Consider the following 17,606-nt stretch of genomic DNA (forward strand, 5'->3'; position numbering starts at 1 on the left):
GCTGCAGACTGCAATGAGGTCTCTCCCTCAATGTCTTCTTCTCCGGGCTGAATAAACCAAGATCTCAGCTGCTCCTTCTAATGCTTCCCCTCAATGCCCTTTATCATCCTCATGGCCCTCCTTTGGATACTCCACAACAGTTTATTGTCTTTGTTATATTGTGGCACCCAAAACTGCCCCCAGCACTGGAGGTGAGGCTGCCTCAGCTCAGAGCAGAGTGGGACAATCCCCTCCCTTGCCTGCCTGGCCATGCTGTGCCTGGTGCCCCCAGGACAGGGTTGGCCCTCCTGGCAGCCAGAGCACTGCTGGCTCATGTTCAACTTATCATCGAACAGGACCACCAGGTCCTTTTGCATAGGGTCCTCCAGCAACTTATTGCCCAGTCTATATGTCCCTTATTATTGGAATAACTGATATTAATGTCAGAATACCTCCTCTCCAAACTCAGTGGGGAAATGCTTTGCCTAAGAGTTGTCCATCTACTTATTCTTTCTAATGCCCTTTGAGTTATATGATTTTTTGGATGATTTCATCATCTCAAGTGGCAGAGTTGCTGGAACAATTTTTCCTTGAAATATTATCCAGCTAATAATGCATCTTTATATCCATTGGATTTGAATCAAAGAATACATAAGAACAAGTTAATATTTCATTGGGCTATTTCTTGGTAATCAATATTACAGAGAGGAATCAAACTATAGATGTGTGCACTCATTTATTTCATAAATGGATAGGAAACTTCATATCTACATACTTTATTCATTCTAAAAACTGGAGGATTTTGTACTAAATCCCATTTTCCTCACAACAGTTACTAATGTGATAATATTTTAAGGGTCAGTCACACAGAAAATTAAGAAAATTCACAATTTTATTACCAGGATTTGTGACTTTCTTTTATTGTGTTAAGAAAGAAAAAGCAATTATGTGCATCAAAATCAGCAATAAATGATTAGAATGAAAACAGTCATAATATTGTGCCAATGGAATCATACTTGGAGATGCTAGTGGACACATCAGAAAAAAAGACAGAGAAAATTAGGATTCTGATGTATTTATTGAAAATAAGATATTTAGTCTTGAACTATCATAGGAATAAAGAAGCCCAGCTACATTCATGGAATAATAATGCTCTTGAATTTTGAACAACTGAGAGCTTTTCAGGAATAAATTGAAGTGTATCTTGCTAAGCAAGATAAACAGGGACAGGAATTATTTTTAAAACTGTGTTTTTTTTCACAAAACTCCCATGGAGAAATCAGATTTTTTAACATCACTTTCATAATTTTTCACAAAAATCAAAATGTTCTCAAATTTAAAGTGACTTCTGATGTTTTAAACAAGAATTCAGATTTTTTTTTTTTTTTTTTTTTTTGCAGTTCTGAGTCCTAGATCATCCGGATATCCATGTTTCATGCTTTGAAGCTATACTCTGTGATAAGACATAACTGCACCTAGACAAAGTTAGATCTCCTTGAACATTCTGAAGTGGAAGGGAAACTCCATGACTTTGGAAAACCTCTGGAAGAAATTCAGTATTACATGAGGTGCTCATGGTGAGAGGACAGCTCTGGTCATACGTGCACCATTTCCCAAGAGATAAGTGAAAAAAAAATTACATAGCCACCAATTAATACCCTGCACAGCAGAACCTTGTCCACAAGCATCTTCTTCAGTCTGGGGACTTCAAAGCCAGTGTTTTGAGAACTGTATGGGTTTGTTAGCGGGATAGTTACCAGGGAATGGGATGAGCATAGCCCATGTCTTTCCAAGTAATGGAATACCAAAGACTTGGAGCCCTGTCTGCAACTCTTTCAAGTGAAAACCATTTGACCCCTTCCTGGCTTGTGAGTGCCTCTATTGTCTGAGGGCTTACTCTTTGCTTGGCTCAATCCACACTGAAACCAGTCTGAGAAGGGAAAGGAGCAAACACACTTGCTGCTGTTTCCTCACCTGCAGGTGTGTCTTGGCTATGGAAGCTTTGAGAAAGGGCACAACTTAGAGTAACCTTTCCACTTGCAGAAAATATTGAAGAGATGAGATTATACTACAATACTAGAGTGAAGGGAGTCTTTTTCTTAGGAGAAGGCAAGCATTATTTCCAGCCCTTTTCTCTTTAGGGAGAACTATATCTGCCAAAGAAGAGGATCAGGTTGCTTGGATTGTGTTTGATCAAGAAAAGGAATGGGTGGTCAGCCCTAAAATCTTCAACCTCAGAGGAATGTTGGATGTCTTCTGTGTCATCTGCTGAGCCAGCCTCCTCAGTGCCCTCTTCAGTGACTTCCATGTATGCCTCATGGATGGCCTCAGATACCCTCAGGCCCTCTGCTGAAGAGATGCCAGAGAGGTTGGCCAAGGGGCTGAACAGGTCAGTCATACCCAAGGATGTCAGGACAGATGTGAGGTTGTATTTCTCCTCTATCTTCATGCGTGGGAGGTACACTTTCACCTTCTTCTTTTCCAGCACCCTGGAACTGGTCCACTCGGCAAGTTTTTCAAAGCTGATTTTGTCCTCAAGCTGCAAAGAGAAGCAGGGAATGAAACACATGGGATGAAAATCCAACTTCTTCCTACAATTCATTTCTGTTAAGGCTATCATAAAAGTAAAACCCCAACCAGAATGGTTCCTGAAGCTCACCCTATTGGCATCCTTCTGGTATTTTACTAATTGCCTCTCTAGTACTGCCTGTGTCATTTTCCTTTTATTCAGATTTTTACTAACTAAACACACCCCCCTTTGTCCAGGTAATCTTGTGTCTCATGAAGCACAACCCAACAGTTTCACAGCTTAGCAAATTAGTCAGCTTTGTGAAAGATTGCAAAATCAAGACCATGAAAATTTACCTACAGTTGGTAGCACCTAACAAATGCAAACTCTTCTACATCTATAAAAACTCTATTTTATAATTTTAAAATATTACTGAAATATGAGTAATTGTTCATATATTTTAGACTGCATTGATTTTTCTACTTTCTTGAGTACAGTTGGCTAATTTTATAGCATTGCCTATATATACACACCTTCTTCTGCAGGTCTGCAGCAGCACTACACCGCTTTACCTTCATTCTATAAAACTGAGCTCAGGACTCTCCCAAAAGGCTCTGCCTGAGCACCTGGGCAGATTTTGTGCTCCCCTGCCTGCCCAGCACAGCCGTGGGGTGGGCAGCCACTGGTGCCAATGGGCAGCAAAAGGTCTGACAGCAACCAAGCCCCACTGAAGCCGTAACTCCTCTGCTTGCCCTGCCAGGGCTGTACCTGTGCCAGGCCAGAGATGTCATCAGGCAGCAGCACCAGCAGGCTCATCTCTCCACTGGCATACGGAAGCTCCAGGACCTTAATTTTGTCTTCAGCCACTCTTGCCACTCTGAAGGTGCCGTTCTGATACATCATTTGCACGGGTCTGCTCTCTTGCTGCAAAAACAAAAATGTGAGGTGATGTGATGTGGGAGCAATCTTTTTCTTTGGTCAGACAAATGTACAAGGCCTTTAAAAGGACAGGATTCAATCTTCAATCATGCTGCCTTTGGAGAGGAGCTGTGTTTCCATTTTTGCCTCATCTGCTGGTTTGCTCTGTCAGACACAGCTGTTATAAATCTGACAGTGAGGCACCCAGGTAAATCACTCAGCCAATGACAACAGGACTGTAAATACAACAAATTCTCAGGCCAGAAACTGTGTCTGTGCCCCATACCTCTGTCACATTGAAAGGCACTTCCTGCGTTTGCTCTTCTTTAAACGGGGTCTTCCATATCCCTTTGAAGTAAATAGCATTCACAAGGAATAGGGCAGTCTGAGGATTAACAGAGCTTGGTTCAAGGAAATCCTGGATCTGTCCTATAAGAAAAACATAGGGTACAGAGTGGTAAGTTTCATAGCAGTATTCTTACATTTTAGAAGTCAATCAATATACTTCTCCTTCACTTGACTTTTCCTTCTCCAGAAGTCTGCACATTGAATTTAGGATCATGACAATGATTTAATAATACACTGAATGCATTACTCTGGCCAGACATTTCTGCAAGAAGACATGGAAGTTCAAGAGTGTTATAGATTCCCAGGAACATTTCCAACCAGCACTTGCCAAAAATAAATACTTCTATAGAAAAGAAGGAAAGGGAGACAGAAGAACCAACACAGATTTTCTCAATATGTTTGTTTCTCACGATTCACTTTAGGTTTTTCCTCCTACCTCAAGACACTATAAATGCACACAAGCTTCTGAGTCATTGATTTCCCAGCATCAGTTTAGTGTGCATTACTTTCTCCCCTGGAAGCCCACTTTTTACCTATCCAGCACATCCTTGTAAAAATATGCCAATATTCTAGAAAGCTGGAAGTAACCTTGCATGAGTTAATCCCTCTAGATACAAAAATTGTACATATAAAAGGTGCATATTAAGTGTGCATATCATGGCACCTCTGCCTTTGCCAGATGTGTTTAAAACACTCGGTCACTGCCACACAGCTGCAATAGAGTCATCCCTTTCCACAGAAAATATGCACTAATGGGGACAGGAAGAGGAAATTTCTCCTCTAATGTTTAGTCCTTTCAGAAGTTGCTAAAATACAGTTGTCAGAGAGAACTATAGTTCATAGTCTTGACTTACCATTTGTCTGATTTTTCACCCAGGAATTAATGCGCTGTCTGGCTTGATTTGATGCTGTTTTGAAGTTGACCATTTCTAGACCAGATCTGTACAGTTTCTTCACACATTTTAAGTAGATCTGTAAAGATACCAATTAATTGTAGCCAGTGATTTAGTAATTTTTTAAAACAACATGGAAGTGAAATAAAATATGCTTAATAAGATTTTTATAGTGATATCATGGTTAAGGTGTTCTCATTACTTACTTTCTGAAAAAAATTGCTAAAACTGGGCCAGAAAAATTATTTTATTTCATGACAATTCCAGATCTGACATCTTTACTATGTGACCAGTTAAGAGCATATATTAAAAATGTTTAACAGTTTCTGGAAGAAAGCCTGATCCAAACCCTCTGTTTTCAGGCTAATTTTATACTGTTCTGTCATCTTTAAGTCCACTTCCTTTCTTCAAAACATTTTGTCTTATTTTTAAAAATAAGAAGTTCCTTTGATTTAGACTGTATCTTTTGCTTTGAAAACATTAAAGAAAGATTGTGGCACTTTCAAAATTTGGTTTTGAGGTGAGTTTTCAAGTGAAGAAATTTCCCAAAGTCAAATTATTTCTGAAAAAAAAACTCCAACAACCAGTTAAAATTAAATGCTTTGGAGGAGCAAGTGGGGAGTGAGAAGTTATATTATTAGTAATTTTGTTTATTACTTCTTTCATTTTTTTAATAGGGCCATATTTTTGCCTCAAATTGCTTTCTATTTAGACTGTCACCAGGGCCATGGCAAAGGGAAAAGCTGTGTGAATCCACACCAATAGGGACTATTGGATTAACTGGTCACCCACTCTGGCCAGTCCTCCCAGATCAGAGAATTTTACAGGGTTTTGCAAGAGATCACTTACCGGTAGGATCTGACTTGTCTTTTCAGCATAGAGTCTGTTGGCAATGTATAGTGAATAATTGGCTTCTGGTGCAGTGATATCAGAAAGAATTTCTTTAAACAATAGGTGGATATTCACAGACTTGCCACACTGAGTTGTTGATAAGAAGATAGAAAAGTACAGCTGTTAGGTTATTTTATAAGAAAGAGGATTATTTATAAGGTACAAATAATGTGGGAAAACACAAAGTGTGTGAACATTTGCAAATTAACATGTAATGGAGTCTAAGAGTTCCATGGGAGGTATGTTCAGTATGAGCAGCTAATGAGGACTCATTCACAGTCTATGATGCCACTCATGCCAGAGGTTAATTATTGAAATTGGTGACTTTTCATAGGTTCAAAGCCTCTAAATCCCAGGTGCTCCATGCATTTTCATGGCTTTTTTTTTTGGTTTTTTTTTTTCAGAAGCTGCAGATGGAAGAAGAGAGCTAGATGGCAAGGGAGCCAGGAAGTGTTTTGTAATACAGCGAAAAAATGGATTACCTATCTCAAGTTCCAGGAGTTGTGACACAGGCTAAAAGCATGTAAGAAAACTGCACAATTATAAAGAGTAGGTGGAACTTTATTTTTTGAAAATAATTGTGTTGAACAGATCCTTTCTAAATGCTTACTGAATCTCTAAATGCCCTAGGTTTAGATACTACCTTTGTAAAAAAAAAAGTTTTATCTTTTTTTAAGTCCCACCTTGTGTTTTGGATCCCAAGTGAATGGAGACACACCAGGCTCCATGGCTTTTGTTATCTTTACAGAGGCAGCAGATTAACATGGACAAAAGCATACAGGTGGTATCAAGGTACCAGGACCCCTCATGGTTCTCTTGGGGTAAGAGAGGGAATTGGAGGTTGGAAAAGTCCCTGTAGCTTTGTAAGAGTGTGGTTATTTTTCATGCTTTGGGGATTCTGGGCTCTTTTCTGCTGTCCCACTTTGGAGTCTCAGCTGCAAGTCTGTCTACTGTACTCTGGCTTCAGGTACTGAGACCCTTTCAAGGGCTGTACCCCAGCAGCTCTTGCAGGTGTGGAGTTCATTTACACCAGTGTATCCTGGTGCCCAAAGCACCCTATCCTGTCCTGTTACTTGCAATATGTGCAGCCTGTCTTCTTTCTCTGGTGGTGTTTTTGGGGATTTTTTTTTATTTGTTTTTGTTGGTGGTTGTTTGCTTGGCATTTGTTTTGTTGGTGGTTTGTATTTTTTTTTTAACTTACATCTCCTAAATTAAGATAATTGACTACGGTGTGACAAGGTGTTGAAACTACTAAAAGCACAATTAGAAGAGTCTATTCTCAGGAAAAAGATGTGAAAGAGAAATCAATGTACCTTAGATTTCTGTACCTTGGTCTGGATACTTCTAAGTCCTGCAATTTTGTCAAAGTGAAGAACCTGCAATTGAAAGTAGAAATTAGGTATGTGAAGTCCACTGTCAGTCAGTGATATTTGTGCTAAGTAGGTTTTCACTAACCAAGTCTGATTGGCACATGGATGAACTGAGAAGTTTCATTTGAGCTTTAAACCAGGCATCACAGTGAAAATTTGTGATTGTGCTCTTCAGCTTAGATCCCTTCTTTTCCAGTTAATGGCATTGTCCATAAATCATCTATAGCCTTACAGCATTGTGTTTATAACTATGAATCTTGTTTTCCTGTTACATCTTTTGTATGTTTCAAGTTGTCCTTTCCACCTGGAAGGAATCAGGTCTCTGAGATAATACAAGCTGAAGCCTTAACCATGCTCCAAAACTGCTCTTTCATAATGAAAACCAAAGGTTGTTCTTGCCCTTCACAAGGAAATGCAAGAAGCAAAAAATAGCTCCAGAATTTGGAAAGCAAAAATGTTTTTGCTAGGCAGGTTTGGAAGATAGAAATAGATAATCTATTGCTTCTTTGAATGGGATCAAAGAGAGTTTCTACCCATTTATGTAACTTACCTTCTCCATCTGATACTCAGTGTTATTTCTTGCTCCCAGATAGACCATGGCCAAGGCTGCAATCATGCTCAGGGGGCAATAAAAGATGTTGTCGTTAGGGTGGTGAAGTTTCACCTCCTTGAATACATCAAAACAAAATTCTGCATTTGCTGCACTGATGGAGCCCATTGTGAAACCAGTGTTTCCTAAAGCAAACAGAAATATGACTTTATGTAGTGCTTGTTTTAAAGAGCATTGCAAATAGCCCAGAAACTGCCAGTTCATTGCTCGTTTTGTGATGCTGAACACAAATGAAAGTGAATTATGTGAAGCCTACAAATTCTGTGATCATTAGAAATATTGTGACTCCATTTACATATGAACACGTTTTTGTTTTCTTTCAACAAGATCCTATCAGCAAGATAGTACCTTGTACTTGCCTTTTAGGAAATAGAAAGTTTCATCCACCCCCTCAATATGATAAATATAACATTGAATGAGTTTCCCTGTGGTATCCAGAGGGCTCTGAATGGTGTTTGAGACAATGCAAACTTAATATTTCATTTCTTCTGTGGCTGCTTTCCATCTTTAAATTAAATGTAGTCATCTCACTGCACTCTCTGTGTACTTCTCACTGTTGCTTAGTACAACCAGCCACAAATTTGGAGGTTGCTTTTCTGTAGTTTATAGCAGTAATACTAGTAAGTTGTTCTGTTAGAAGCTGACATATAAATTTAGGGTTTTCCTGTGGTCCTGTTTCAGACATTTAATCGCTGCTGATGCTTTTTAGCACAATCGTGCACGTATATACGTATCTACACACACACATATAATATAGGGATTTTGTCAGGGAGTGAGATTGAGAAAAGAGAAATGCCTTTATTCCCAATTATTAGAATTATAAAAGGATAGTTTTAATGTGACAACAGGTTTCAAATGAAAAATAACTATTTCTACTCAATGCTGTGGTGCACAAGCCACATATTTTGCACACCAAAAAGTATTTGACAGTCAAACAGTATAAGATATAATGAGAACACAAGGCAAAATTACTGTATATGCTGTCTTTTTACATACCTGTCTTATACTACCTTAAGGTTCTTAAACATAATATAATTTTTTTTCCATCTTAAAGAATACAAATTAGTAATTACATTTTCTTGGATAAATACTTACCCCACAAACTTCAAAGAGGCATGTAATAATCCAGCTTCCCAGCTGAAGCTAAACATCTCCCTGAGCTCTTGGTTGGCGATATATATAGCACTATTTGAGACACTCCCACTGTTGTTTTCAAGACCTTTTCCCACTGTTGCCTTCAAGGAGTCATCTTTTCAATCTTTCAGTTTTTCAGCCTTCCATCATGACCTCTTGATTCATTGCACCTTGAAAAATTGAGCAGGCCAATGCTAAGCTGATATTCTATCTGCAGCAAGTCAACCTTGATTTATTGAAGTAAAATTTATTTTAAAATTAATTATTTAAGCTTTTGCTGTAACATTCTCTTCTTCTCAGTGGAGAAGAGAGAGGGGAGGCACTCTCAGTGCTGAAAGCACTCTAACACAGTACTCCCACTAATCATGAAGGGAAAGGTGGATGCTGGGCTAACAGCTGAACATCTGGTAGATACGCAACAGCTCACTACAACATCTGTGCAGTGGAACAGAGGGAAGTTCTTCAAGAATGGTGGCCAGCTGGCCTTGGCAAAATACTGCTATTCCAAGTAAAGCCAGCTGCAGGATGGTCATTCTATTGAGAGGGATTTGAAATGGATTTTTTGACAAGTCAGAATAAACTGAAAACTTTTTGTTTAGTTTTCAAGATTGAAAGGGTTTTGGTCTGACAAAATTCAGAATATTCCTGGAGTGCAGAGATTGGTGCGGTGTAAGGCTTGTACTTGTTAAAAGCCACATCCATTTCTCTGCATAGGTGAGACTATAGTATTTTACCTGAGGCCAGACTATGAGGGTCTACAGAATAGGTGTGCAGGAAGAGGGGAGAAAGGCTCTGAGGAGAAAGCACATTTTGCTAAAACATTATTTTGATGAAAACATTTAAAGCAACAATGTTGAGATGACTTAGAGGCCTGAAGATGGGCATGGAAGAGGAAGAGATATGAGGAACAGTCAGGAATTACATATTTCCTGGGCTGTAAACCTGACTCCAGAGTATTCAGGTATTCAGAAATTTATTTAAAACAGCCAGTGGTATTTAAAGAATGACTAAGAGTCAGCTTTTAATTTTCATTCTGTGCAGGTCATGGCAACAAGGCCCATGGTACTTGCACAGGCCATTCCCATAGATCTTCCTAACCTTGTAACTATGGCAGGTGAATAAACTACAGAATCTGTCTGCAGGAACTTTCATGGTCTGTTAGACAACCATAATGTACAATATAAAATATAATTCAATTGTAACAAGCTATTACTCTTTATTAAATAATAGACTTGATGAGCAGTAAAGAAACAAATCTGGCATCTGCAAAGGCCATAAGGGTGGATAATAGAAATCCAAATTTATACAAGTCACAGAACATACAGCAGTAAGTGCACCCTCTGTGAAAAGGAAGGGGAGCTGTTTTACCCTTAACAGTATTCTTTGCCTTGCTGAAATGCAAGGATGTATGTGCAGAGCCTGATAATTGGAGTGGGTTTTAATTTACCAATTCAGAATGAGGCTATTATAGCAGCAATGAAGATGGGGAAATCTGAAGATTAGAAAGAGCTTTCCTCTGATACTGGCATAAAGAAGGGGACCAAGGAGCTGGGAAAGCAGCTCTTTCCAGCATTTCTCTGTTCTTATTTTCACATGTTCTTATTTTCACATTAATTTCTCCTGGTTGCTCAGGAACTACTGAGCAGTGCTTGGGAGTAATGTTTGCTTGTGCTTTTGGAGGGCCTGTGCATCTGTATGACACACACCGTGTGCCCTGCACTGTGTCTGAGTGTCTTTATGATTGAGACCATAAGGAACCAGGACTTCCTACTATAAAACCTACTACCAGTTATATTTTGAGGAAATAAACATTAGTCTTCTTCATGGTTGGGAGGGGAGGGGGGGGGAGGGTGAGGGAGAGTGTGGAATGTGACTCAAAGCTTCCCTCTTAGGCTTTTTCAGTGACAATTTAAAAATCTTCCTTTGCCCTTCTTGCCTATCTATTGCAAAGCTTTTGAAGATATAATTAAAAATTATGTTACACATAGATAGTAAGAAACTGTTTAAAGGAAAGCACAGTTTCAGAGAAAACTGAGGCAAACTGTAACCATCGGAGAGAATAAAGTTTAGTGGAATGTGAATACGTAAAGAGCTACTCAGTAAGCAGACTGTGGGAAGCCACAGATCTTTCTGTTGTGGGACAAATGTGTGTTACCTTTCCATGGATCCTCATGCAAATACTATTTGACATCTTTTGCTTTGCTTTTTGCCAGTCTACACTTTTGTAGGCTGTCATGTGTGCTGGCGTGGTTCAACTTGGCACAGAGCGTGTCCCTGGGGAGGAGGCAGTGGAATGCCCTGCAGGGCTATGTCTGCTCCAGTCACCGTTTGGAGTTTCCAGCTGTTCTCTGCTCTGTGAGCTCTATTGCTCGGCATTGAACTGTTACAAACGACAGTTTCCCACAGGAGAAGCATTTGCAGCCAGAGTGGAGGGCTTCCCTTCTATTTTTAAATAATCATCCATGATTTTGTGGAAGCAATGCCCTCTGCGGTAGGAGCTGCTGCCACTACACTAGCAGCAGGAGGTTACTTTCCAGCTTCTGGTGTTTTTCACAACATTTTTTTCATTTCTTGTAGATTAAAATGGCAATAAGGAAAAAAGAGTGTATAAGGAAAAGATAAGGGTTTTTTTAATTATAATTTATACTGTATTTTGTTGCTGGTTCTGAATTATCTAGATATCACTGAAGTAAGTTTTTGAAGTTTTTTTAAACAATACAAAGTTACTTCTGCTGTAGGAAACTAAGTGATAACCTTGTTTCAGCCACATCTCCTTTGCTCACGCACAAAATTCCTGTTGTTAGACTTGTGCTTTTTGGACTAATATGTTAAAGAACTTGCCTTTATCACATGAATTCTTTTTCTTTTACATTTTATCTGAAAATATATAGGCCTGATTGTGCAAGCCAATAAATTCTAATGCTGTTAGTTTCACTCTTTTTTCCTTTTAACCTGAGTAATTTTAATTGGAGACAAACCAGATTTACACAAAATTCCAATGGTAGTTGTTGAAAAACATGTATAGCTGTTTTTTGAATGCTTTATTTATCAAAGAGCTAACAACCTGTGTTTTGTGTTCTCTTACCAAGTAATGGTATGAAAACTGTCTCTACAGGCAATTTAACTATTTCAGGCTGTATTTCATGCTGCTTTTGCAGCCATATGAAGTTTCTCCAGACTATAATGGGTCTGTTTTATTCAGCAGTTCAATTTGTGTTGAGTACTGTAATTTACTGTAATTTTTCCTGCATATCTCAGCATTTGGAACACCCCATTGACTCAGTTCTACAATGGTACCAGTATGCTCCCAGTGTTTACCTTTCTTCCATCAGTGAGTAACAAGAAAAGGAGAAGTGATTCATCAAAGGCTGGAATACTTTTCCCATAAAAGCAAGTATTCTTAATGTGTCTGTGGATTTTGGACGTTACCTACTGCCAGACTGGGCAGGCTGCTCCATTCTTGTGACCTTGTGCTATTCCTTCTCACCACCTACTCCACAACATCCAGGAGGTGGTTTAGGGAACTAGATCATAAGCAAGAAAATTGGCTTTACCAGAATTTTTCCTCTTGATTTGCTTCCCAGAGAACTGCTTATCCCCAAGTCAGGCAGCGAATAGTGATCATGTAAAAGAGGGAGAAGGTTCAGAGTTTATGTACCCTAATGTTGAATTGTCCAGTGCCTAAACTCAGCATGGTGAATATTTAAAAGTGGGAGATAGACTTCAGTGTCATTTACATTTTTGGAAAGGATTACCATTATTTTTACTTACTATATTAGACTATTCCTTTGTTTACTTAATTCAGCAGACTATTACATTTACTATTTAGTTTGCAGTGATTTTAGAATGATAAATTGTAATAATAATAATAAATAATAAACACAGACTACCCATTTTAAAAACATCACTATAGATTTTTTAATTTTTTTAATATTAATGATTAATAAAATAGCTGGAACAAGAAACACATGCTACCTGAGGCCCAAAACAGAGCTGGCTCTTAGAAGTGAGAATAGCTGATCACTACTTCAAGTTTAATGTGGGAATTATGTGTCTCATTCCCAGCCATCACAAAGCAGGCCTTGTCAGAAAATTGTTCCATTATTCTGAAACCCTGGTTTTGTTATGTGGGTGTTTATGAGGAAGTTGGAGAACTTGGTCACACATACAGAGTTTTTCACCAAAAAAAAAAAAAAAAAAAAAAAAAAAAAAAAAAAAAAAGTAATGGGTCTGCCCTTCTTGAGAGTAAGCAAAATTACACCAGAAAATCTTCTGTCTTCTCTGCTCTCTGAGAATAAACCCTGAGAGCTCCAGTTTGAAACACTGCCCCCAATCAGTATTTAAAAGGAGGCCCTAGTGGAATATTTTGATGCTCCCCTATAAAGTGGTATTTTCCTTGAGACCTTAGGTAGGTGAGGCTAAAAGAGACCAAGTACCTGAGGTTATGCTTTTAATGCAGATCCCTATCCTCCTGTCTACTTCATGTGAGAGAAGCTATCACTCATCTTCAAGGCACTAAACTCATGGGTTTAATGGATCTCTACTGCATTTGGAAAGGCTCAAGTAAAATTTTATTTGAAGATACCTCTAGAGGACTACAGCATTTTGGTAAATACCTCATAGTGAATTTTAAGGTAGATATCATTTTCATGAGGTCTTCTAAAAGTAAAATATGCCTAAGATTCATGGGGTTTAGGGTTTTATCTTTAATTTGGGTCTTCTCAGATAATCTTTTTATTTACAGCAAACTAGACTTTAGGATAAAGTCTAGAGAAATGTATTTTGTTTTGTCTTTTATGCTTATTGTTTCCCAGTTGGAATGTAAGTGTAATTTCCAATATAACCTCCACTTAGGGAGAGGAATATCTTCCAAAAAAGAGAATGGTGTTGGTTTGGTTGTGTCTGATGAAGAAGAGGAATGGATGATCAGCTCTGAACTCACAAGTTATTGGGCAACACAGAGGCATTGCAAGAAGCCCCATGGAACAACCTGCTTCAGTGCCCTCTTCATTGACTTCCACAATTGTCTTCTGGATGGCCTTGGACACAGCCAAGCCATCTTTCATAGAGATTCCTGACAAATCAGCTTTTCCCCAGTCAAAAACATTCATTACTCCCATCTCCTGGAGAGTGTTGTTGAGAACATAACTTTCCTCCATCTTGAACTGGGGCAGGAACACCTTCACTCTCAGTGGTTCCATCATAGCCAAGCTGGTCCATTCTGTGAGCTTTTCATAGGTGAGGGCACATTCAAGCTGTAAGGTGGTATTGGAAGCAATGATTGGCACCATAATCAATGCAAGGAAAGTTCAGTTTTTCCCCCTTGTCTTCTGACTACACTGGAGCAATGCTAAAGCATTGCTCTCTAGTTATGTTGCTAGAGAGAAAATGAAGTGTTACCTGTTGTAGGCCAGTAAAGTCCTCACAGTCATCTTCAGGAAGAAGAATGAACATGCTCAGTTCATTATTGAAGTATTGGAGCTCTATGACTTTTGTTTTCAGTTCCTCTATGATGGCCATGTTAAAATAGCCTTCTTGAAACATCATCTGCACTTTCCTTTTCTCATTCTGGAACGCAAGAAGCATACTAAATGGAAAATACAGAAATCATCACCCTGGTTTTAATTGGTTTCAGCACTGAGCTTAGAGTTCAGTTCAAAAATATTATTTAAACTGGTCATGTGTTTAATATACTTGTAGCATTTATATGCTCCCCTCAACTGTAGTCACAATGAAGTTATCCATTTTAGAACCATAAAAATTACATTTCCCTTTCTAATGGTGCAAAATTACTTTACTCAGAACTTTCTCATTACATCTTTCTTTTTTCTGGTGTGTCAGATGAGGAAACTGATTCATCTTATGCAGCCATAAATTAAATTCTTCATGAATAATGTATACATTCCCCTGAGATAATTTGTCTTTAATACTTTTTTTCCTGAAAGCACACACTGTTCTGTTAATAAATAGTAGGAGAGAAGCAGAATCCTCACTTTCAATCTCAACAGCAGACTATTTTTGAAATAGCACCCTTAGTTGCAAAATCCCCAACACAGTTAGTACATGTGCTCAGTGGATTTGGTCCGACAAGGATCTCAGCTGCACAAGAACCACTTCTGATGTGAATTGGTACAAACATTTACATATTTGGTTAGGAAAAGAAAGAAATACAAGCCTTTTATCACTCTCACTTAAGACCACTGTTTTTTCTTGGGATAACAAGGAGAAGAAAAGCCCCCATCTGTTATTATAGGAGACAGACATCTGACCTGCATCCCCCAGCTGCTTCAGTTCCTGCCCATACTGTACCTTGTTCAGGTGGAAATATGCTTCCTTAGTGTCTTCTTTCTTAAATTCTACTGCCCACTTTCCTTTAAAATATATAGCATTGACCAGGACAAGTACAGTAGAGGGATCAATAAAACCAGCAGCAAATAGGTCTTTAATTTTACCTTGAAAAATAACAAATTAAGACAAATTATTACTTTGCTCCAGCAATCAGCTGACTTTGACTATTAATAGTTATTTCTTTTAAATTGACAAGTGGAATAATGCTGTCAGACAAATGACAAATATTTATGTACAGCTTTGGAACCAAGGAGCTCAAGACATTTTTATTCCCCTTATTACATTTATTTCCTATTGAAAATAAAAAAATTAGTGCAGGTATTTAATATATAAAAATCTTGCTATCTTTGGAAAAAAAGTGGAGAGTGATATTCATAAGTGGTTCAGTTGCAAACCAAAAAAACTGCACATTTTTTCTTTACCTTTTGTTTCATTTTCAACCCAGAAGTTAATTTTGTCTCTGACTTCTTCTTCAGTGTATTTAAAATTTACTGGTTCCAGTTCTGCTCGATAGAATTTCTTTGTGGAATCCAAGTATTGCTGGAAAGTACAAATTGTAGAAGTTTATTGCAATGTGATTATTTTTATAAGATGGGTCATTTTATGGCTTCAGGATAGTTCCATGTAATAGATCAGCAAGAAAGAAATTGGTAAAAAAGGAATATGTCCCTTTGTACTTCATGATGGAAAACATTCTGCTGAGCTCCCCACTCCTAGGAGCTGTTACAAGGGAGACCACGATCCCTTACCTGGAAGAATGGATAAGTAATTTCTCCAAAGAGCCTGTTGGCAATGGTGAGACAGCAGCCTGGTCCAGGTTCACTGACTTCAGCCAGCAGAGCCTGGAACTGGGAATGGACTCCTTCATCTTCTTCACACTTCAAACAGGAAAACAGATGTTTTGTGGTAGGCTTGAGCTTTCCTATGCAAAGTTGGACCTGAGGGTGAATTGCAGCCTCTCTTTGCATGAGAAACCCTGCTCCACCCAGCTGATTCAGGCACTGGAGTAAATGCACCAGGACACCACCTCCTATTCTCCCTGTGCCACATGTGCAGAATGACAAAACTGTTCCCCTTCTTGCTCTCGACCTCCAAACCATGCCGTATCCTACAGTGGTGTCCCTGTGCACAGCAAAGGGCTGCTGGCTTGGAGACTGGGAGAAGCAAGCTCCAAGGTGCTTTTGGCATGCTCTGTAGGCAAACCTTTGCAGGTGGCAATTGAAGCACTTATCACATTTTAGATTGGCACAGCTGTTTTGGTTAGACATCCATAATGAGAAGTCTCAGCTGTTGAAGTGTGTGATCTCACAAGGCCCCTTAAATAACTAATAAAGGAACAGTAATAAGCAGGTTTGTAAATCTAGATGGAGAGGCTGATCAGCCCTGATGTGCTTTCTGATTAAGTGATTGTCTTCAAGGAAAAAGGCTGTCAAACTGGCTCCTGTGGATTCAGCTCAGAGCTGCAATTGTGTCTTACCTGCTGAGAAGGGTATCTGTTTCTCTGTCTCGTACTGCTCAAAACTTCTCTGAAATGAAAGACCTGCAATGTAAATGTTGGGTGAATGCAGATGAGTGAAGGTACTGCAAAGCTAAAGCAGTGTTGCAAGCCTATCCCAAAGCACAGCCAGACACAGGCCCTGCAGAAAGGCCCTTTTGCTCTTTACCCTAAAATCCTTGCAAGTGAACAAGTAGTTTTAGAAGATGGTGAGTGCATGAATCTTTGAAATGTTTCTATATGAGAAAGGAGGCTTTGGGCATCCAGAGAAGGAAAAAAAAACACATTACAGGTAAGGAACTCTTCTGAGCTCTAAGAGTGCTGGGATACCTCCAAAACACTTTCTTTGGCATTGATGTATTCATTGAACAGTCAATTCAGTAATAATGCTTAGTCTGAAGAAGTTTGGTATTAGGAACAGAATAATGTATTTTTTAAAGGGCTTTCTGTATGCATCAGCCCTTTGGATGTTTAGGAACTGTATCACATGGTACAATCAGCCTCTTGGCTCATATCTTACCAGGGTTCCCTTTTCAGAGCAAAGCCCTACCTTCTCAATCTGCTCGAGTGTGCTGCCCCTGGCTCCAAGGACAACCATTCCGAAGGCAGCTGACAGACTTAATGGGGAGAAGAAGATATTTTCATTTCTTTTTCTTTTGTTTAGCTCTCTGAAAAAGTCAAGACAGAACTTGGCATTGGCTGCACTGAGAGAGCACATTGTGGCACTGTGATGACCTGAAACAAGAGTAAAAATAATTTAGGTTTTTCATCCTTATACCTGCTATGTTTAGATGCCCTGGTAAGATTTTTTGCAATAGTTTGGCTGAATCATTCAGTACTTCATGGAAATTCACTGTTCATTATTACATTTGGGATTTCACAGTGAATCTGAAAACCAGCGCCTTGAATAGCAAAAGAAACACATTTGCCAAAACAATATTCTGAGTTGAGCCAGCTCAAGCAATAGCTATGGCTTTGCCACTTAGCGCTAACTTTGTCCTAACCAAACTTTCAGCTCAGTTTATATCCTGATCTTTTTGCCTTGAGTCCTCTAGGCATAGCACTTATCAATTACACTTTTGATTGTTTCTTACTCTTTGTTTCTCTCTAA

At 38.9% G+C, this 17,606-nt stretch overlaps 2 protein-coding genes across 2 annotated transcripts; both read right to left on the minus strand.

Annotated features, from left to right (window-relative positions):
- Positions 1-2,113: 2,113 nt before the first annotated feature.
- Positions 2,114-7,626, minus strand: LOC110470716 (ovalbumin-like). Its single transcript, XM_021530576.3, has 7 exons — positions 7,459-7,626; positions 6,867-6,914; positions 5,497-5,625; positions 4,609-4,726; positions 3,693-3,835; positions 3,257-3,412; positions 2,114-2,518 (listed from the first exon to the last, which is right to left on the minus strand). The coding sequence occupies exons 1-7, from the start codon at positions 7,624-7,626 to the stop codon at positions 2,117-2,119; spliced, it is 1,164 nt and encodes a 387-aa protein (XP_021386251.3). The 3' UTR covers positions 2,114-2,116.
- A 5,619-nt stretch (positions 7,627-13,245) lies between these two features.
- On the minus strand, positions 13,246-17,213 carry LOC110470699 (leukocyte elastase inhibitor A-like). Its single transcript, XM_077790868.1, has 7 exons — positions 17,046-17,213; positions 16,478-16,540; positions 15,750-15,878; positions 15,423-15,540; positions 14,962-15,104; positions 14,053-14,220; positions 13,246-13,907 (listed from the first exon to the last, which is right to left on the minus strand). Exons 1-7 carry the CDS (start codon positions 17,211-17,213, stop codon positions 13,503-13,505), a joined length of 1,194 nt encoding a protein of 397 aa, XP_077646994.1. The 3' UTR covers positions 13,246-13,502.
- Positions 17,214-17,606: the final 393 nt, after the last annotated feature.

Source organism: Lonchura striata, chromosome 1 (genome assembly GCF_046129695.1).
Source record: "Lonchura striata isolate bLonStr1 chromosome 1, bLonStr1.mat, whole genome shotgun sequence".
Taxonomy (NCBI): domain Eukaryota; kingdom Metazoa; phylum Chordata; class Aves; order Passeriformes; family Estrildidae; genus Lonchura; species Lonchura striata.

Coding starts and splice junctions, on each gene's coding strand:
- LOC110470716 (XM_021530576.3), bottom strand. CDS start 7,626: ATGGGCTCCATCAGTGCAGCAAATGCAGAATTTTGTTTTGATGTATTC. Junction 6,915..7,458: donor CTGAGTATCAGATGGAGAAG/GTAAGTTACATA, acceptor TTTCAATTGCAG/GTTCTTCACTTTGACAAAAT. Junction 2,519..3,256: donor ACATCTCTGGCCTGGCACAG/GTACAGCCCTGG, acceptor TTCTCTTTGCAG/CTTGAGGACAAAATCAGCTT.
- LOC110470699 (XM_077790868.1), bottom strand. CDS start 17,213: ATGTGCTCTCTCAGTGCAGCCAATGCCAAGTTCTGTCTTGACTTTTTC. Junction 15,879..16,477: donor ACAGATACCCTTCTCAGCAG/GTAAGACACAAT, acceptor TCCTGTTTGAAG/TGTGAAGAAGATGAAGGAGT. Junction 15,541..15,749: donor TTACTTATCCATTCTTCCAG/GTAAGGGATCGT, acceptor TGTACTTTCCAG/CAATACTTGGATTCCACAAA.